The following is a 22,788-nucleotide window of genomic DNA, read 5'->3' on the forward strand; positions in this document are numbered from 1 at the left end:
TTTTTTTTTTTTTTTTTTTTTTTTTTAAAGATTTTATTTATTTATTTATGAGAGACAGAGAGAGAGAGAGAGAGAGAGGCAGAGGGAGAAGCAGGCTCCCAAGGAGCAGGGAGCCTGATGTGGGACTCGATCCCAGGACCCTGGGATCATGACCTGAGCCGAAGGCAGACGCTTAACCATCTGAGCCACCCAGGCGCCCTAAAACTTCTCTTTCTTTGCCAAATTACCTCACTATACATACATTCTGCTAAGGTGCCAGTGCCATGCAAGGAAGCAACCAGTTCTTACGGCAACTAGCAAGGCACAGAAACCCAGGGGATGGAAATCACGATCAGGTGCCTGCCAAGCTAGGCACTCACTCAGACACTCCATCTCATTTGACTATAAATTATTTTCAGGTTACGGTGAGAATTTAAAAAAGACAGGCATCCCTAATTCTTGATTTTAGAGAATACCAAACAGATCCTCAGAGAGGCGAAAGGGGCTTATTACAGATGTAAATGGCAGAACCTTAATTGTAACCTAAGACCGGACTTTAAAGCTCATATTCTTTCCTTTTGTTCTATAAACTAGAAGGACTTGTAAAGAACCATACTGTAATTACAACAGTATTATTATTGCTTTATAATGCTTTATAATTAGGCTTCAAGAAGATACATTCTTTCCATAGAATGGGTTCACATTTCAGTGTATCTTTTGCTGTCTCTCTGAAACCTCAAGTGTTAAAAGCAGCACTTCAGGTTCTATGAAGAAATAGGTACGAGGGGCACCTGGGTGGCTCAGTCGGTTGGGCATCCAACTCTTGATTTTGGCTCAGGTCTTGATCTCAGGGTCGGGAGTTTCAGCCCCACATTGGGCTCCACTCTGGGTGTGGAGCCTACTTAAAAAAAAAAAAAAAAAAGGTACCAAAGAGAAGCAGCAGAGATAACCTCTTCTGAAAGGGGCTGAAATCCAGGATCTGCCTGTTACTACCTATAGTAGTAGAAATTACTTAAAGTAGTAGAGAAATTACTTAAAGTCTTCCTCTTCTGTTTTCTCATCTAGAAAATTCAAGTGATAATAACCTCTACCCTCGCAGGGTTGTTTTGAAGATTCACCGAGTTAGTAAGATGCTGGGAACAGTTCCTGGCACATACAATGTCCTATACAAGTGTTGGCTATTATCACCTGAAATAATTCAACAAACCATTTGCAATCACCACACCAATACCTGAATTAGATAAACCAGAAAAAGCAGCATGTGTGACAGATGATACTAGGCAGGAATGATTTTAGTAGGACTCTACCTTACACTTAGAATACAAAAATGCTGTGGCCTTATTTCAAGTTTACAAAGGTAGCTCCTATTAGCCGGGAGCATCATGAGTGCCTTCCCCAAAGCAGACTAGGAAACCTCCCTCGGTCAAAGGGTATACTGAGGCATTTATTGAATAGGTTAGAAGGAGAAAAGTAGGAATTGAGAGTATAGAAAATAACGGACAGCTATATTAGAAATAATAGTAAGAAATGAAAATCGCTGGAAGTTGATTTGCAGGCTACCACTACTCCCACTAATCCTAGTTAGGTGCAAGTATTTTCCCCAAATACTTTGAGAAATGTATCAGGTTCAGTATGTATCCATCCTGAGAGGGCTTATGTGCCCCACTCTCAAAGTTCCTCCTCAATGCCTCTGTAGGATGGGATAGGATGGGATGACAGAGTTTTTGAGAAACACTAATGAGTATGTAGACAGAGTATGGAACCGAAATTTGATCACAATCACCTGGTTTCATCATCTTGTGGTTCTTCTTTGGATCCTGGATTTTGTTATGGAAACACACAGACTGGGCTGAGGAAGAAAACCTTCACACACTCTAGGACTGGAAAGAAATGCTAGACTTGAGAGCACACCAGCCCTGAAATAGCTGAAATTTTCCTTAATCCCCATTTCAGCTTCTCAACAGATGTGAAAATGATGCCATAGCAACAGTTCACAGGTGAAGGAGTTGCTAAAAATTTGAGGTTAGGTGATGGCATATCTAAATGATCATCAATAACAACAAAATACATGCCCATCATCTGAGATACACAAGATCCATAGCATAATTATTTCAGAACGTTCTCAAAGTATGTCTTGTCCTAAAGACTTGTGTTCAAAATCTTTTGGTGGGGGATAAAAGTAAACAACACTGTATTTAGATGATCTTGGTGCTAACTGGCTATTTAGACCACAACTATTGACAAACCCTTATTTTATAAAGCTTCAGATCAAAAACCAACACAAACAACCTCTGAAGTTTTAAGGAACTCAACAACTTTGTATCTGCCTATTTAAGAAATATTTGATGCAGTTCTCGAACTGACCTTCAGATAATTCTAGACCTTCCATAACATGGACCTAAGTAGCTTTGCTTTGCTTTATCTATTGGGGGAGGGAAGAGCGGGTGCTTTAAGATGCCCTTGGAATGAAGAGACCAAAATTATAGAAACCACTGCTTCAGTATGGTTGTTGGTTCAAATAACTATGGATCTTACAGTGCCCAATTTGTTTCAGAGAGTTACTTGGATGTTGAAGATTAGGGATCAATTTATTTATTTAAAATGGTCTATTTTCAGTGGGCATTAAAAAAAAAAAAAGGCAGTAACTTTACAGAGACATGGTCAAAAACCAGTATGATCAGGACTTGGAATACCAGAAATCTTTCTTAAAGAGATGCAAGAACTTTCAAAAATGGAAGGAAGGAAGGAAGGAAGGTAGGAAGGAAGGAAGGAAAGAAAGAAGAATGAATTGAGGGCTTTTTCTGCTCTTTAAAGGGATAGATGAGCTACAGTTTTCACAAGTTCATTTTCCTTTTAATGTATTTTAGAATTACATTATTTCTCAAATGCATGGATGCTGTTACCACCTACACAAGATTATTATAATCTATCCCAGGTAATTACTGCTGAGATCAGCAATTTAATGCCCTTTGTTTGCCAAATTTTTGTTTTCCCAAGAACTAATTCCACTCTATAAAGATGTGTTTCCAGGATACATATAATTATGCTGGGTATAACATCTGTCACTTTGCATGTTCAGAGCCTTACGAAACCAAAGTAAGGGACATGCTTGTATGCCAACCTTAGGGAGAACAATTCAAGTATAAAAAGCTTAAATACACAGAAGAGTTTTTTTAGGCAGTATTTATCAAAAGAAAAAGCTAATTCTAATTTAAATATTTCCAAATAGAATTAACTCATTTTGGTCCTTAGATTTTAATATGGCTGTAGCATTTTTAATATTATTCAATAATCCTGAGTTATCTTTATTATGATTTCATATAGAAATTTTAGTGAATTTTCTACTTTGGTTATCTTTCAGAAGCAGACCATCTAACAATATCAACCAAAGCAACCTGTAACCAAGGACAGAAGAAAAAATAATAACCGGTGACCTCCTTTCTGTATTTCACCCTTTAATAGCACAGTGGATTTAGATAACAGATAGGACAGTGTTGCACTTTCAAATGTAGGTCAGTATTTTAATTGCACCACAGAAGTGAATTGTTCAGACTTGAAGAAAGCAGAGCAATATTGACCCAAATCACTTCTCTGCATGGCCTTGTAGGGTTGCCCAACAATCTGATAATCCTGAGAACTTTTCCATGTGCAAGATAATTGTTCATTAGCAAGATTTTCCAGAAAGATACAAAGATGGAAAACACTGATTTCAGGACCAAACCTGAAATGAACCCTGAACATGAGGAAAACAAATCAGACACAGTCATCTCTCACCAAACATTTGCAATCACTGACAAAAAACTGAAGTTAGGAGTTCGTCACACTTCCAGAAAAGTTCAGGAGGTCAAGCAAACTCATGACCACGTTAGTGGTACTCAAATGTATTTCACTATCTTTTGAGAGCTGCTATAATATAACTAAAAGATTACTGTTTAGGCTGCATTTAGACTGATTAGATTGCCCGAGTTCAGAGAGATTTAGAGTGGAGGAAACCTACTTAAAAATAAAAGAAATAACACATCTTTCCAAGCCATTTTCACATGGTCAACACTCCTAACAATTATTATTTCTTACTATATATAATGTGAAAGTAAGTAACCGTACATTAACCATTATATTAAAAATCAAAAAGAAACAACAAAAAAATACATCACACTGGTAACAGAAATTTAGAGGGGATAAAATCTACCTTCAGGACTGCAAAAGATGTAGCTAAACGAGTAAATAAATCCACCTGTTATGGACTGAATTGTGCCCCCCCACCCCAAAATTCATAGGATGAAGCCCTAATCCCCCAGAGTAACTATATTTGAAGACAGGGCCTTTAATGAGTACTTAAGGTTATATTAGGTCATAAGGGTGGTATCCTAACCTGATACAACTGGGATCCTTAGAAGAAGGGGAAGAAACAGAGCTCTTTCTCCCTGTGTGCTCAGAAGGCAGGCCACATGAGGGCAAAGGGAAAAAGAAGAAATGAAAACTTAAGGAAGGACGGTGTACTGGTCTGCTGGGGCTGCCTTAACAAAATACCACACGCTGGGTGACCTTTTGTCTCATCTCATCACCATATCAAGCAAAATATGGCAGAGAAACTAATCATAGGTCTTTTTTCCCTTCTATATTCCAGTATGTCCAGGTGGGAACCCTGAAGAATATTTAATGCCAAAAGGAGAAAAAGCTTTAATTGCCTAGTTTATCACTAGTTAGCATGTTAGACTTATACTGAGAAGACACTAAATTATTTTAGGTGACAATTACTTAAAATAGCAAGTGATACAATCTGGCCCAGAGAGGACAGGTGAAGTTAACGGAGAAATCTGTATAAGATTTGAAAGTGCCATTAACAATTATTTCTCATGTTGCCTTTCTGCAGCATCAAATAGAAAAATCTTCCAAAAGTCCTTGATATTTTTGCTCCCACTAGAACTAGAACCAGTGCCTCCTTGAGCTGCCAAACCCAGGAGGACTGAGCACAGCTAAGCCTGGGAAGTTAGGGTCAAGACTGACCCAGAATTAAGTAGAGAAACCGGCCAGTTTGAAAAGGTTCATCAAAGCCAACTAGAGAACTGGCCCTTCATTTACCTCTATACCTCACGCCCCCTGCCCCCTGTTACTGCTGCCCCAAGACAGCCTCCTCCAGGGGAGCTCAAATTCTGATTTAAGGGGCTGAAGGGAGGGCTTTAAGAAGGTCCCATATGGAGGAATACTTTGCCTCAAGCAAAATACTCCCCCTTCTCACCCTAATGTTTGTCCTCTCCCAGGCTCACACAAGATTTAAGAGTCTTAGAAAAGGGCTCTGGAGTATGAAAGACCAAAAAAAGAGGAGAGAGAGGGGAACAGAGCTTATTCTGTGAATTTTTCTAAAGTAATAACTGCTGGACATTTACATTTTGCTTTTCCCCTAGATCACTTAAACCTTAACCATTTTAAGCTAAACCACCTTCAGACATTAAAATACCATTCTAGAAAAGCATTTATCTGAAATAATATACAATACTAAATTTACTATTTTAAGGGCAGGGTTAAAGAAAATTATGCAAATAATGAGTCTATATTTGAATAATTTATTGCAAAGATCAATACATCATTTTTCAAAAGTGTTTCCACAGCTTCTGTTGCTCTTAACCAGTTTCTATATCTGTGTCCTTCCCAAATCTAAAATAAGTTCCTGACCTTACATTATTTTCTATATCATCTGTAAACTTTAAGAGGCGTTAATAAAATTCGGTGGTTAAGAGAAGTATTTAATCTGGAAATATGTATTATCCAAAGACACCATTAGATTTATTCTCATATATGCGGATCAGGGAAACAAATGAAAGAAATCCAATTATTTAAGACAGTAATCCCTTAACTCTAGGATTTTGTTTTAATTATAAAGAGTGTGTCTTATTAAAAACAAAACAAAGCCTTGTCCTTTAAGGGAGAAACCCCTTGTTTCTCTAGCGAACGTGCATGCAAGGTTTCCTAAAGAATGCAATCAACAAATTTTTTTCAAAGATTTTATTTATTCATTTGAGACACAAAGATACACACAGAGAGAGAGCAGGAGCAGGGAGAGAGGCAGAGGGAGAGGGAGAAGCAGGCTCCCCACTGGGCCAGGAGCCCGATGTGGGGCTTGATCCCAGGACCCTGGGATCATGGCCTGAGCCGAAGGCAGACGCTTAACCATCTGAGCCACCCAGGCACCCCAACAAATTAATTTTGCTATTCTTCAATTTCCCATGATATAATTGACTTCTTAAAAAGAGCATCAGGTAAACAATTATGGGCCCACCTGTTCATGTCATACCAGGCACCATACAATGTTAATGGAAATATGTTTAATTCTGTTTCCCCTCCTCCATCCCTCCATAGACAAAATTCCCTGCACTAAAAACTAACAACAAAAAGCGTAGGCAGTAAAAAGTATCTAAAAGAAAATCGCGGGGCGCCTGGGTGGCTCAGTCGTTAAGCGTCTGCCTTCGGCTCAGGTCATGATCCCAGGGTCCTGGGATCGAGCCCCACCTTGGGCTCCCTGCTCGGCGGGAAGCCTGCTTCTCCCTCTCCCACTCCCCCTGCTTGTGTTCCCTCTCTCGCTGTGTCTCTCTGTCAAATAAATAAATAAAATCTTTAAAAAAATAAATAAAATTAAAAAATAAAAATAAGAAAAGAAAAGAAAATCGCTAAGTAGTCTCTCTACTTCAAATAGGACTCCAGATACACCCAGTACCTGAAAACTCTTCATGAACATCCCCTATCCCTATGGTTCCTCCAGTGTCTTGCATAGGGAAAGGGGGACAGAGGCCTGGAAGCTATGACTGAAAGTAAATGGCCTGCTCTACAAGAGGCAAGAAAAGTCACTGGAGACTACCCTTAGTTGGTCCTACACCCATCATACCCAGAGGGAAACTCAACCACAATTTGGGAGAATTATACTACCCGTTGGGTCCAGGCCACTAGCCCACTTAAATGGTTGAGTGTTAGGCCCAGAAGGTGGAGGTAAATCCTTCTTTCTCGAGGGATGCTGAGGCCCCTGCTTCTCCTATTTCAGGCCTAAAAGAAAGCCGCTTAGGCACTCAACACAGCCTCACTTGGTTTTACCACTGAAACTGAAGCTTTCAGTAATCCTGTCACCCCTCACTGAACCAAGTTTTGGCGTGGAAGGCACACAGACCTCCCAGAGGCCAAAGCTGAGCCACAGCAGGTCCAGCACCTCAGGTAACTGGCAAGGGCCTCCACTCAGTTTCAGCCAAGGGATGGCAAGCAGGGGACAGAAGGCTGTCCTAATGACATAAGTCACCCAAGGGACAGAGAGAGCCTAAGAGTAGCAAGGGTGACTGAATGAGCACAGAGATGTAAATGAGGACATGCTTAGAGGCTGAAGGAGACCAACAGCTGATGCATGGAAAAGAGAGTAGAAAATAAAAGCTGTTCTAGCTATTATCTGCACACCATACACACTGTGATTAGGACTATATCTCATATATATTTACTTTGTTGGGTTTAGATTTAGTATAAAATGTGTAGGTAAGAATTTTATTGACAATGTCCTCTAATAAATGGGGTTGGAAAAAAATCTTTTTATACATCTTCCTCCGGAAAACATGGACCAATATTGCTATTCAGAGACCGTTCTTTTGTGTTGAGGTTTTAAATACCATAAATATACAGTCATATTGCTTTCTTTGAATCAATAGCTAGGTCTTAAAAAAAAAAAAAAAAAAAAAAAAAAAACAGAACAAAGGAATGCAGAAAAGAAAATGCCAGACAATGGTAATGTGTGGTCGTTACTTTTTGTTCAGGGTCATACCAAAGTGAGTACAAGAAGGGATCCCACCTAGAATACAATCAATGGCTTATGTTCTCTAGAAGTTTTTCCAGTATCCTAAAGCAAAAATATCATGACTTCATAGAAACTTCACATCCTCTTCCTTTGCCTGTCCTTCCAAACCCATTGAAGGTACTAAGAAAGATTAGCAATCAGCACAGGATATGAACTGATCAGTGATAGACCACAGCTGCTACACACTTTCATAAAACTCAAAGAGTAATTTCAGAACCATCAGAAAGCAATTTTGGACCCCAAATTTTGGATCCTAAAGGATCCATAAGAGGGCTCTTTTCTAATTTAAAGTATCAATGACAAAAGAAGTTAAAAGAGATATTTTTTAAATAATGTGCACAGGCAGCTTCAGTTTCTGAGTTATGCCATAGAGGTTATTAATTAATATCAACAGCATAAAAAAACCAGTGAGCCTACTCTAATGAAATACTGTAGTTTCACATTAGAAAGTGACTGACAGGTCAAATTCTAAAAAAGAAACAGTAGATACCACCACAAAACTAGCAGATGTTTCTGGAGGTCATTTGTACAAAAACATAAGCATATGTTAAAGAAATCTGACACTATCCTGGAATCAGTTGGTGTCTAAAATAATAGCAGCTCCTTATGGCAATATGGTAATATCCGTATCAAATGCACAACACATTATGTTGCAACAGTATGTGCAGACAAAAGAGCATCAGCAGTAGCAATAATGACCAGTACTTCCATTACGGTGAAAAAATAAAATCAGGTTATATCCAGGGCATAGTATTATTTAACAGTAAACTGAAGATGATAGTATGTTGAATTTGCAGAGTTTGCATTTAACTGATTTTATGGAGACTCTTATAAAGGCAGAATATTAACCAAATAAGAACACTCAAGCTTTTATAGGAGCCTCCGACATGGGTTTTCTGATTTCTTCAGGCTACCTAAGAATAATGGTGAAGATAGCTGTTGTTTTCAAAAGCTAATGGTAATACTTGATTAGTTTAGGATATGAACAGGAATTCTTCAGTTCCTGGTGTCCTATATTCAGTATTTAAGCAACTGGTAACTGCTAGGTCATTATTGTAATGGAAAGCTGCAAATAATTCAGTAAGTGTATTATCAGCTTCAACCTCAGAAGTCTGAGGTCTTCTAGGATAGTTCTTTGGAACTAGTCATATCACCACAAAGTATATAGTGTATGCAAAGGGTGCTAATTGTTATTGACTAATGATCTTTGAAAAGTCAAAACCAAAAGGCATTCTATAAATTTTTTTTTTAAGATTTTAATTAGAGAGAGAGAGCGTGTGTGAGCATACAAGCAGGGGGGAGCAGCAGAGGGAGAGGGAGAAGCAGACTCCCTGCTGAGCAGGGAGCAAGATGCGGGGCTTGATCCCAGGATCCTGGGATCATGACCTGAGCCGAAGGCAAGTGCTTAACTGACTGAGCCACCCAGGCGCCCTGGCATTCCATAACTTTTTATACTAATTGTTGAGATTCACATTATACTATAGGAAAGTTAAATTTGAAAAAGCTGTTAGAATTTCAATGTACATATTTTGCATCCAATGCTTCTGCATGGAAAAATGAATCTGGCATGCACCTAGCAAAGTGTCCAAGTATCAAGAAGATTTGGGTAAAATTAGGTTCACCCATAAGATATTTCCATGGCATGAAGCCCAGTGACAGAGTAGGTTTGACCCCAATGTAAAACACTCAAATAACCTGGAAAAAGATTTGTCTTTAATTCAGAAGCTAGACTACCAAGACATTTCCCCCCAGATACGAAAAATGTTAAAATTTTACAAAATGGAAATATGATTTTTCGAGAAAAATTTCTACTTTTGAAATAAGAGCTTATTATAAATCAAATCCCATGACAAAAGTGTTTCTATTTTTTAGTTTCCCTAAGTATTTAAATAAATTATAAGTGCGTTATGAATGGGACTTTAAAAATGCATTACATCCAAGATTTTAAGTGTTTCTAACTATATAATGAAAACAAAACGTATTCTATCTTCCCTTTACACTTTCAATACATGAAAACATGCCTAAAATAAGGAAACCAATACATGCCAACAGTTGTTCAATTTTATTGATCTTATTCTGCACAGATGGACATAGAAAAATACCTTGAATTATGTGTAATGTTCAGGACACTTAAAAGGTTAATTTGGAATATTATTTGTATTAGACAAATGATTTCAGGAAATGAATTTTTTCTGAGTTTAAAATGATATATAAAAAGTTCTTTTCTACATTTAAAAATTGATGTGTTTAAAATAATTTCATTGATTTTTAAAATTTCAGTAATACCTAAATACTATGGCTGTACAAAGATCATAAATTTCCAACATTTAATGTTTCCTGAAAATAGTTTTAATTTCTTAAAGTAGCCTCAACCTAGTAAGAAACAGGACACAGGAGATAGCCCAGGCTCATGAAAAACACAGATCCGAAGCTTAATAAGGTTCAGCTTACAGTCCTTGAGGAGTCCTTTCTCCAGCTTATGCATTTTTCAAGCTTTCAATTTCCTTTCTGTTTGGACATTTTGCTAGTCACTGGCATATTTGATGCATGGTACAATGCATTTCAAGTAAGATACTTTCTCATTTTGCTGTTCTGAGAATTTTAGCAGTGTCCACACTATGCATTCGATCATACACATTAAAAATCTCAGAATCACCATTATTTCTTCCCCTTCCCTCAAGCTCCACATCCTCCCAATTCTCTGACAATATCCCTTCATCTAGCTTCACCTCTCCATCCTCCCTGCCACACACTGTCTCCTGGATCTTCTGGTATCATAGCCACTGAAATGGGCTCTTTAGTGTGGAGCCCATTTATAATCCATCCTGGTTCCATGAATGCCTTCTCAAAATCCAAACTCACTTGCTTTAAAAAAACCAAAAACTTGATACCCTCTGAATTCAGACTTTGCCACCCCTTACTTCACTATTACGGTGAGACACCAACTTCCTAGCATGATATTCAAGTCAATACAAACTATTGACTTATCACAAAGGGCTGTCATCTCCCTCATTTACATACACACTCTTTACACCTTATGCTGATTTTCCAAATAGGTCAAAGCATTCTCTCCTGAGATTTTTTTCCCCAAAATTATTGTTTTTGTAGAATGGTCTTTTTTACTCCTTTGTGTTGCCAATTCCTAGTCATACTTTCAAATTTACCCTCACATCCCTTTATAGCTTTCCCCTGACCTCCTCCTCTTCCCATCCCAATATATGATTTTCTCTTTTATAACTAAAAGTTATAACTTCTATGTATGTTTATAATGCCCTGTAATATCTCAAATGCACATGAGAGAGACCACTAATAATTTTGCCAATAAGTCTCCCTACAGATTGTGAATACTTGGAAGCAGAAATTGTGTCAAATTGATTACAGCATCTCTGGAGCCCCCCAGCACGTAATAGGTGCTCCCTTATGTTGGGAGAAATAAGCTAAAAACATGAATGATTTAAAGAGAAAAATAGAAATTAAAACCATAGGAAAATACAATTTCTCATCTATCAGTTTTTTTAAAACTTTGACAATATACTCTTAAAGAAACTTCACAGAAACAGGTGCCCTCATACAATGATAAAAAGGCAAAATAGTATAATTTTTAGGAGGTAATTTGGAAATACTGAGCAAAACTATGTAAGCAGTCAGGGAGTACATGGGAAATCTTTGCACCTTCTGCTTAATTTTGCTATGAACCTAATACTGCTCTAAAAATAAAATCTACTGGGACGCCTGGGTGGCTCAGTCGGTTAAGCGGCTGCCTTCGGCCCAGGTCATGATCCCAGGGTCCTGGGATCGAGTCCCACATCGGGCTCCTTGCTCAGCAGGGAACCTGCTTCTCCCTCTCTCTCTCCCTCTGCTTGTGCTCTGTCAAATAAATAAAATCTTTAAAATAAAAAAATAAATAAATAAAAATAAAATCTGCTAAAAATTATGTAGGTATTTATTCTTTGAGTCAACAATCCCATTTCTAGGAATTTATTCCAAAAATATACTGAAAAAAATACAAAAGGACACGTAAGGTTTTTCACTACAACACTGTTTTCAGCAGCAAAAATGACTAAAACAACCCAAATCCTTCAGTGGAGAGCTGGTTCAATAAACCAAAGTACACAGATTATTGTGCAGATATAAAAGCAAATGTGGACTCTCACTATAGACTGATATGCCAGGTATATTGTTAATTTAAAAAGAAATCGAAGTGGAAAAAAATATGGTAGGCTAACATGCATTTAAGAAAGTAGGTAGGGGTTGGGTAAGGAGAATATATTTACATATAAGCAAACCTGTACATACACAAACACACATACACACACACACAGTTTGCTTATATTTACAAATGAATAAACCAAAAATTTGAAAAGACAAATAAGCTTACCTATAATAGGAAGGAAGAAAAAGTGCAGAAAGGACACAATAAAGTTACAGTTCCCAGAATATAGTTTGTTTAGTAGGTCTGACTCTGGAACTCTATAAATATTTTTACATAATTACAAAATAAAATTGGATTTTTAAAAATGCCCAAGGGCGCCTGGGTGGCTCAGTTGGTTAAGAGTCTGCCTTCAGCTCAGGTCTTGCTCCCAGGGTCCTGGGATCGAGCCCCACATCGGGCTCCCTGCTTCTCCCTCTCCCACGCCCCCTGCTTGTGTTCCCTCTCTTGATGTGTCTCTGTCAGATAAATAAATATTTAAAAAAAATAAATAAAAATGCCCAAAGTTAAAAACAAAATTAAACAGATAATTCTGCGCATTGAGTTGAGGATAGAACACCACATAGGAATGATCTTAAGTGTCCTTAAAACACAGTAAATTGACTACACACAGCATATGCCCTGAGTGGTATATACTCTAAAAGCAATAACAAAAAGTTATAGAATGATCTTAAATGGCTTTCAGAAGTTATATTGTTAATGGTAGCATTGGTGTTATTATTCTGTGATTTACAGGTGTTATAAGATCAAGCAAGTGAGCCAGGTTATTGTTGCAGTTAAAAATCAGGATTTTTGGGGCGCCTGGGTGGCTCAGTTGGTTAAGCGACTGCCTTCGGCTCAGGTCATGATCCTGGAGTCCCGGGATCGAGTCCCGCATCGGGCTCCCTGCTCAGCGGGGAGTCTGCTTCTCCCTCTGACCCTCCTCCCTCTCATGCTCTCTGTCTCTCATTCTCTCTCTCTCAAATAAATAAATAAAATCTTAAAAAAAAAAAAAAAAAAAATCAGGATTTTTAAGGATAGCAGAAAGGAGATAAAGCAAAAACCTTTTAGTCCTGAACTTAAACTGGAAGTGTAATTCCATGATGCATTTTCTTTTTTAGAAGAAAAATTCAAACACTGGACACTGTTGTGTGGCAGTAGTTTCTAGAACACTGTTTCTGATTAAAATCCTGGAATGTACGTAGGAATTCCCTGATGCCAGCTGGTATATTATTTTAGACTTATCTTAGGCTCTGTTTTCTGAAAAGAAAAAAGAAAAACCCAAAAAACAAAACAAAAAAAAACTGGAAAACAGGCCCACATAAGGGAAATATTGGCAATGAGCACAACTGGTGCTCAAATTGTGGTCTCTAAGTATCACGACCAAAGAAAAGGAACCAAGCATCCTTGATGATCAGGTTGTTGCCATGTCGGAGGCATGACATACCCTTCCAGAAAGCAAGGAAACCATCAGAGACAGCTGAGGGAATGTCAAAATGACTTAGAAGTCAACTTGGAGGGGTTCCCATTCATCCAAAAAGCCAGGATAAGGACAATTTGAGAATTGGAATTGCTATAAACTGAAAACTTTCATATGTTTAAATACCTAAGTTCGTAACAATCATAATAAACCTCATTGGTCACTATGGATGCTGTCATCTCCCTTTGAGGAAGAACTTTGCTTTCTGCTGCAAAGAAGGCAGTTAGCTGACGACCTCCAGCTGTTGGTCCCTTCAGGCTCCACCTCAACTCTGTTGCTGAGGGCACACTATTCCCATGACTAAACACAGCTGAGGTTTGGCCATTTCTGCCCAAGGCAAGATTCCTAATGGGCAGCCTTGTCCCCCAGATCTCACCATAGGTAAACAAAGACTTGACCAGACATGTATCATGGGCTGACGCTCTCCCTGTCCCTGCCTGCTTTATCCCCCCTTTACAGGTGTCAGATCGGCCTCAAAGTCACAAGGGTATCCCTCCTGATCAGTCTCCCCCTACTTTTATCTTTCACAGACATTTGCCCCCAATAAACTTCATATTCCTATGGGAATTTACAGGCCAATTTTTTCTGGAAAAAAAATTCCAAGGAAGAAGAGAGGAATCCGTGGATTAGAAAATATTAAAAACCCAGCAACCAACTGCAAAATGGACCTCATTTTCCCATGTTGATTTCTATTTAAAGAGAAACAATCAGGAGACTATGAACACTGACTGGATATTTAAGGATATAGGGGATTATTTTAAATTGGAACAGTGGTTTTGTGATTATGTTGTCCTATTTTTTAAATCCTTATCTCCTAGAGATACACCCTGTGATGTTTACAGATGCAACTATGAGGTCTAGGAATTGCTTCCAACTATTCTAGAGAAATAAGGGAAAGAGCCAGGGCACAGATGAAACAAGACTGAGTTTAAACAATTTCAAGGCCAATGTGTTACATAGAGCCTCTCCCTTCACTGGACTGTATATGAAGGCTTCTATTATTCTTTCTACATTTGGCTATGTTTGAGGTTTTCCGTAATAAAAATACTGGGTTGTTTTGTTTTGTTTTATTTTAACTATAAAAATTCCCATTTCTCTTTCATCATGTACTCAGAAATGGAAGTACCCCCAGAAGAATGTGATTTCCATGGTCGAATGGTCTTAAAGGTCTGAATGAAGTCCGATGATATTACTGTATTAAAGGTTTTTTGTTTTTGTTTGGGCCATGATGCTCACTCACACACAAGACAGACTCCTGACAGCATGAGGGAGAATTCCTTCTTGCTTGATCCAGGAAGCAGCAGAACCTAAGGGCACAGTATGGGCTCACCCGTCAGAATGCTTGGCTTTGAACTCCATTGCTAGTAGGACCTTGGACAAGTTATTTAACATCTCCGGGCCCTAGGGATAAAAATCCTACCTAGACTACATAATCTTGCTGGGAAGATTAAACAAGATAAGATACTTGGCAGAGTAAACATCAATAAACGTTCATTGTTTTCAGTCAAACACTGGACACTGTTGTGTAGCAGTAGTTTCTAGAACACTGTTTCTGACTAAAATCCTGGAATGTACGTAGGAATTCCCTGATGCCAGCTGGTATATTATTTTAGACTTATCTTTAGGCTTACCATAAGTCCATAGCAGTATGCCAATTTTTTTTTTTTTTTTTTTTTTTGGTTTGCATACCTGCCTGCCTCCCTGCTTCCTAATTCAGCCATTTATCACACCGAAATCCTCAACTTCTGGTTCACATGCCAGAAGTTAGCATAAAATTTAATTCCCTTCAAACTCCACTTATCTTTTTCCTTTTACCTCTCTCATCACATACTGATTTTGGAAAACTTAAGAGCATATGAAGAGCCATGGCTACTAAGAATCTCCTCCTTTTTCTCATTCTATACACACCAGATATCACTTGCCCGGCATGTACTACACCCCCATCTTTGGCACAGTTCTTCTAAAATTTGGGCAGGATACAGTCATATGGAAGACTTCTAGAAGCCCATGTTGGGGACTGATGTTTGTAGATTTGTCAATATTTGAAATGTAATCTCATGACCTAGTCAAGTAACAGGCTCAGCAGGATAGGCAATAAGGTTCAGGATGAGTATTGCAGTACTGAGACCACAGTGAATTATGTCTACTTCATCCCTAACCCTTTAAACAAGGATGGTCCATTTTCCCAAATTACAGAGAGGACAAAAATGCCTAGTCCAGGCAATCGCGTCCTCCTGTGTATCCAACCTACCCATCAATCCCATTATCTACTACCCTGGCTCTTTGATTCTTTAGCTTCATGTTTAGACTCTGCAATTCACTTCAGGTCCTCCTGCTTCACACAGTCCCAGCTGGACCCACCTCTCTGGTTTACTGACCTTGATCCAGACTTTGGAATCTCAGTCTTTAAGTCCCTTGGCTGCAGCACAAGTACTGTTCCCCACTTCTAGGAAGATATTTATGTGCCAGGTCTAGCCCCAAAGATCCCCATGTGGAGGAGGGCAAAAGGAAGGGAGACATAAAAGTAGATCAAGATTCTAGAAGCACTTGCCTTCAGATGGTGCCACATGGTTGAGGAATAACATTAATATGGAGACTCTCAGGGATTTGGGGTAGACAGGCTAGGACAATTATTTAGTATATACTCTTTTCATAGTAAGAAACAGATTAAGTTTGCCAAATCTCAATTCAAGTAAATCACAACGACCATGAGGAATAATACAATCATTCTTAGAGACAAGATTTCAACTTTACCATCAACCCATTACTTTGCAATAACAAAAGTTTTTTGTTTGTTTTTTTTTTTTGTAGTCACGAAATATGTTAAAGGGTTTTGCTGTCTCTAGACTCAGGGGCTGTGTCTAAATTGGCAGCTCAGGTTGTATGGCCATATCAGTTCTTCATGAAGATTTGAAAACTGTACTTTCCTATAGAAGTAAATATTCAAACTGATATTTTAGGAATAAAGGAAATCAACAATTTCAATTGGATGGGTGCATCCAATGGATGCATTAGAGCCCCACTATCCAGTGTGATCACCACTAGCCATTTGTAGCTATTAATTTTAATTAAAATTAAATTTAATTAAAATTAAAAATTCAGTTACTCAAGCACACTAGCCACATTTCAGGTATACTAGGCACGTGGGGCCTGGGACAATGGTATTGGACAGTTCAGGCACAGAATATCCCATCAACACAGAAAGTTCAATTCAACAGTCATGCTTTAGAGATTCACTCTACATTTGCTTTTCTGTGTGGACCAACTTACTTTAATAAGAAGTTTTTATACAATAAGACTATTTAATATTTCTATAATAGGTTAAAAAGACCTTTCAAAGCATTTAAAAAATTTCATAAACAGTACATGCAGTTCCTTGGTAAACTTGATTTTTCATACCCATCTTTTTTAAATTCCTTCAAATTTGACATCTTAGGAACAGACCATTTTTTAAAAGAAGTATTTTCTTAATATGTAGACTGATAAATCAAAGCATGTTTTACCGAGTAATTAATCCTTCAATAATTCACGCAACAGGTCATTTTGGGGTTTAACCCCTGCTTCCATTATTTCTGACCACAAGGTCCACCGACAGATGTCTCACTTTGGATGTACACAACAGAAGACTGGGATCTGTTTCACGTACATCTGTTCCCAAACAGCTTAGGCAGATTAATACTTAGAATGCACCCAGCTCTGCTAAGTCCCAAACAACCATTAACTCTTATTTTTAAATTATTTTTTCTCATTTTCACATTTTTCCACATTACCTTTCACACTGGTAAGTTTCCAGCAAATGTTTATATATGTAAAGTTAATCATTATAATGCTCATAAAAGAAACACTTTCAAGACCTTATTTTGAAGCCCTGCTTTCTCACATTTTCTGGTTACTGCTCTAATTCAACTCAGCTCAGAGTTGGGGTAGGAATAACCCTTTGGTAAAACAGATCATGAAATTGTGTAACCTGAAATAGTAAGTCCATGAAAAATAGAGAATTTTAAACCTATATAAGATTTGAAACTCTCATTTTCATATTTAAAACATGTCTGATTAGCATCTGAATATTATAAAATCCTTGCCCTGAAATTTGCTTAAAAGGTATCATAAATGAAATCGAGGATAAGCTAGTCTTTTTATCCATCATAAAGAAAAATGTCCTGATGGGGCACCTGGGTGGCTCATTCGGTTAAGCATCTACCTTCCGCTCGGGTCACGATCCCAGGGTCCTGGGATCGAGCCCCGCATGGGGCTCCCTGCTCAGCAAGAAGCCTGCTTCTCCCTCTCCCACTCCCCCTGCTTGTGTTCCCTCTCTCACTGTCTCTCTCTGTCAAATAAAATCTTAAAAAAAAAAAAAAAAAAAATGTGCTGATGACTAGCCTTGACCAACATTTTTCCATCAGAAAATGGTTTCTTCCTTTCCATAGACAGGCCCGGGCCTGAGATGACTGTCCACCTCTCACCACTGAAGCTGGAGAAGGGCAGGAAGGTGCCTGTTTTTTCCCCATGTGTTTCTTCTATCTAGAAATTCATTAGGGTTGAGTAGCTCCTACTGTAAAATACAGCTCCTTTGCACGCACTGGATGGCTGACTCCACTGATCCTTCAAAAGTGATACTTATTTATGATGTCCTGACCCCTGAAGTCTATGAAAATAGGTATGTTCTTTAAAAAGCAACTTCGGGGCACCTGGGTGGCTCAGTCATTAAGTGTCTGACTTCGGCTCAGGTCATGATCCCAGGGTCCTGGGATCGAGCCCCACATCAGGCTCCCTGCTCGGCAGGAAGCCTGCTTCTCCCTCTGCCCTTCCCCTGCTTGTGATCCCTCTCTCGCTGTGTCTCTGTCAAATAAATAAAATCTTTAAAAATAAATAAAAAATAAAAAGCAACTTCAGAGGTGATGGTTTTCAATGATTATATACACTTGACCCTTGAATAATGCAGGGATTAGGAGTGCTGACCCATGTGCAGTCAAAAATCCACATAGAACTCTTCACTCGCCCAAAACTCAATAGCCTATTGTTGACAGCAGAATCCCCAATAACAGGAATAGTCAATTACCACACACTTTGTATGTTAAATGTATTAGGTACAGTATTCTTACAATAAAGTAAGCTAGAGGAAAAAAGCCTCTTTTAAGATTCTTAACATTTATACTACTGTACTGCATTTATCAAAAGAAAAATAAAAAAATAAAAACCTCATGTGTAAGTAGAGCTGTGCCGTTCCAAGTCAAGTTGTTTGAGGGTCAACTGTAATGTAAATGTCTCATTCTGCAGGTGAAGAAACTAAGTGGGGTTAAATCACTTGCCCCAAATCAATTATAGTCCTGTTAGTCACAGAGACAAGATGGCAGGTCCTTTGGTTCCCACTCCTGAAAAGGCTCCCACACCGGGCAGGAGATTACAGACAGCTGGAGCAGGGACCCTACAAAAGATCCCATTTTTTCCATACATCAAGGTGCTATCCATGAGTAAATGGTGAGGTTTCCAGTGTGAAAAGGCAGAGAGATTTGTGGGCATTTTGGTATTCCTGTCACAGAAATTCCTAAATTGATCATTCGTAACTGTATTAAAATTTGAGCTTAGGGGCGCCTGAGTGGCTCAGTCGTTAAGCGTCTGCCTTCGGCTCAGGTCATGATCCTGGGGTCCTGGGATCGAGCCCCGCATCGGACTCCCTGCTCTGCGGGAAGCCTGCTTCTCCCTCTCCCACTCCCCTTGCTTGTGTTCCCTCTCTCGCTGTCTCTCTCTCTGTCAAATAAATAAATAAAATCTTTTAAAAAAATAAATAAATAAAAATAAATAAAATTTGAGCTTAATACAGCCTAATCTTACCCATCCCTAACTCTCCCCACCAGTAGCTGTTCCTTTATGGTAAAACATGACCCACCCAGTCACACAGTACAGTAAGCAGAGCCGGCTTTGGAGATGCACAAAGATGTTTCTATCTCCTGCTTTAATCGAACCTTTCAAGTAGAAGCTTACTACTTGCTAAGCAAATATGCCTAGAAGTTTGTCCTTGGCTGAGATTTAGAACAATGCCAACAGGCAACTGGTGATGCTTTTGAAAACGTTGAACTCTGATCCATCAACAGCACAAGTGAAGGGCTAAGTTATAAAATACACAGATTTGTCCAATACATCTGCCCATGTCCCCTTTCCTGTGCACCCGTAATTTGACACCAGTTCCAGGCACTATGTTGGGGGATACCATACTGTGGCACTACTCTTAATCTGCTTTGCCTAGGCAGGGTCCCATGACCCAGACTTGTCTAGCCTCAGAGAACTCACCTGATCCCTCTCCCCTTTCTTCAGGATTTTGTTCCTTTCTAGGTCACAGCTAACTGGGTAATTACTTTATATTCACATGAAAAACATATGTTTATTTATTGTATATTTACACAACTAAAATGGCCAGATATTAAAATTCCAATAGAAAGATCAGTAGGTAACATTGCAGATAATCAACATTTTCTGAACAGATGATGCCCTTTTGCGTACATACTTTACACTGCAGTGGTGGCATCCTGGTCAATCTATGCCTCCATAATCCCATAGTACATCTCCTCTAATCTATAGCCAAAGTTCCCTTATCTCTGGAGAACCCAAAGACACACATTATAAATTTGTCAAATCCCATAGAAAGTACAACATCAAGAGTGAACCCTAATGTACACTATGGACTCTGGGTAATGATGGGTCCATGTAGGTTCATGAATTGTAACAAATGTCCCACTCTGGTGAGCAATGTGGATAATGGGGGAGGCTGTGCATGTGTAAGGGGCAGAGGGCATATGGGAAATCTCTATACCTTTTGCTCATTTTTCCAGTGAACCTAAAACTGCTCTAAAAAATAAGATCTACTTTTAAAAAACTACAAAGGCACTGTGAAGTTTAAAAACTGAGTGGTCTTGGGCGCCTGGGTGGCTCAGTTGGTTAAGCGACTGCCTTCGGCTCAGGTCATGATCCTGGAGTCCCGGGATCGAGTCCCGCATCGGGCTCCCTGCTCGGCAGGGAGCCTGCTTCTCCCTCTGACCCTCCCCCCTCTCATGTGCTCTGTCTCAAATAAATAAAATAAAATCTTTAAAAAAATAAAAAAAAACTGAGTGGTCTTGCAACTATTTCCTATGTATGATCTAATAACGCCCAGTCACCCCACCCTATCCCACCCTTTCCTGCAACAGTCAGTCACTGACCAAGGAGCAATGGACATGGTCTCCCCCACTACATCCTTCCACACCACGGCCTCCCAAGTATGGTAACCTTGATATTGCCCTTCCTCTATTATCTGGACCAATTTCATTGGTCTTTCAGCACTCACATCTAAACTAATTCCACATCAGAGACTATTTCACACATTTAAACTTATTTCTTAGTACCTTTTCTTCTCCCACTCAGTTTACTAAGTAAAACATCCATTTCTTCTACAAATAGAAGTTCTTATGAAGCTGCTAGGATTCTGAACTTCCAATTTTAAGGGTCTAAAGTGGTTTGCATGCTAGGTGTTAAGAAAAAAGTAATACACCTAGATGAAAGAAAAGGGGTTTTAGAGCCCCCCCCCCAAAAAAAAAAGCCCAAAAAACATCCAACCTTTATAGTTTTTAAATTCTACTTCCAGGAACACTAAGTAAGCATACTTTTCCTCCATCACCACTCAATTTAAAACATTTCCTTTCTCATGTCATTATTTGCCTTTTTTGTGTATGGGCACTGCAACACCAATCTGTATGATCTCTCACTGAGCAAGGTCTCATTTTAATTCTGTAGTGTTTCACCTTCATTGTAGGTAAAGTTGGCTCTTGTATGCTAAACAACTTCTATATCCTCCCAAATTCAAACAGACTTAAAAACTTAACAGAATTCTACATCCATATCCCTAGCTTTTAACTCAGAGCTTCAATAAGATAGTCTACCTTGGCTTTCAAAACACCTGAAAACACTTTAAGTATAAGAGAGCAGGGACCGCCTATGCAGCGAAGGCAGAATTCACACTCAACCAGGGCAGAGTCCCTGACTAGTCAGCTGCATTTTGTTAGCTTTTTGCGCAAGAAACTTTAAAACAGTAACAGGTTTCTATAGTACTAGTACAGGGTGGCTGGTTTTCCAACCCAGGAAGACCATTTTAAGTTGGTATTTGGCTAGGAGAGACAGTGTCACATCCCAAGGTTTTCGAGAAATCATCTCTAGACTAAGACTTGAAATAGTTCTATTGTAAATATGGCACTGTAACATTTCTAAATAACTCAAGTCAATAAAAGGTGAAAGCAAGTAAGCAGCATGATGAGGATTTTAAAGTTAACATTGAAGATCAACAGTTTCTAGACTAAGCCTGTAGAAGCCTTAATTGTAGACAATGGCAAGGAACGTGAGGGATGGAGAAGTCCAGAGAGAGCCCAAGGGGGTGGGGGTTGAAATTTCAGAAGTCACCAAAATGAGAGGCGGATTCAGAACCCACGTGTTGGTGTACTCTGTAAAATGCTTATACTTTCAGCCTACCGGCAGAAGTTGATGGATTGAAACTCCAATTTGGAGGGAAGGAGAGGACCTTCCCACAGTCTAGAATAAACACCGCCCCTCTGGGGCTCAGTTCTTTTTTTCTGTGTCGCAAAACAGAAGCTCAGTGTGACTTTACTCCAGGGAACGCACCCTGAGGCGGGAAGCCAGGCAAGAGGCAGCAGGTAGCGCGAGGCCCCTGGGGGGGTGGGGGGGTAGATAAGGTTCTCCCCAGCTGGGGAGGGGGCGGGGGCGTCGGGACGCTGGGAGACGAGGAGCTTGAGGGGAGCGCAGGGAAGCGCCGGGGCGGAAGGTGGAGAGAGGAGGAGAGGGTGGGGGCGCAGCTGCAGGTGAAGGGGCCGGGACCACTCACCCGCAGGGCGCTCGGGTTGGATGGGCCACCACCTCAGGGCTCGCTCGCCCAGCACCACGTCGCAGCTGCTCCTCCCGATCTTGAAGATGCCCCGAAGCAGAATCTGCCCGGCCGCCGCCTCCGGCTGTAGCTGGGACGCCCACAGCGCCGAGGGCCCAGCGGCCGCCGCCGGGGGCGCTTCTTCCTCCGGGCCGCCCTCCAGGGCGCTCACCCGGCCCCCGCGCCACCCCCAGGGCATGGCGGAGACGCTAGCTGAGCCGGATCCAGGGGTCTGGGGAGGCCTTTGAGAAGGAGGTGGAGGCCGCAGCAGCCACTGCTCGAGCTGCGTCCGGCGTTGCCAGAGCAACCGCGCGCAGGGCAGAGACCAGGGAGGGAGGCGGGGCGGGCAGGCGGGGCCGCCCGGACCCAATCCTGCGCCTTGGCCTGCCGGCAGTAGGTCTCTCCCACTCACT

The 22,788-nt window shown here is 39.9% G+C and overlaps 1 protein-coding gene across 1 annotated transcript in view; it reads right to left on the reverse strand.

Moving 5' to 3' along the window:
• The window catches only part of CERKL (ceramide kinase like), a 110,739-nt gene extending 88,165 nt beyond the window's left edge, over positions 1–22,574 (reverse strand). Inside the window, exon 1 of the mRNA XM_021703046.1 lies at positions 22,337–22,574. Within this exon, the coding sequence (XP_021558721.1) occupies positions 22,337–22,574 (238 nt within the window). The remainder of the gene's footprint in view (positions 1–22,336) is intronic.
• Between the last annotated feature and the right edge of the window lie 214 nt (positions 22,575–22,788).

This window comes from Neomonachus schauinslandi, chromosome 3 (genome assembly GCF_002201575.2).
Source record: "Neomonachus schauinslandi chromosome 3, ASM220157v2, whole genome shotgun sequence".
Classification (NCBI taxonomy): domain Eukaryota; kingdom Metazoa; phylum Chordata; class Mammalia; order Carnivora; family Phocidae; genus Neomonachus; species Neomonachus schauinslandi.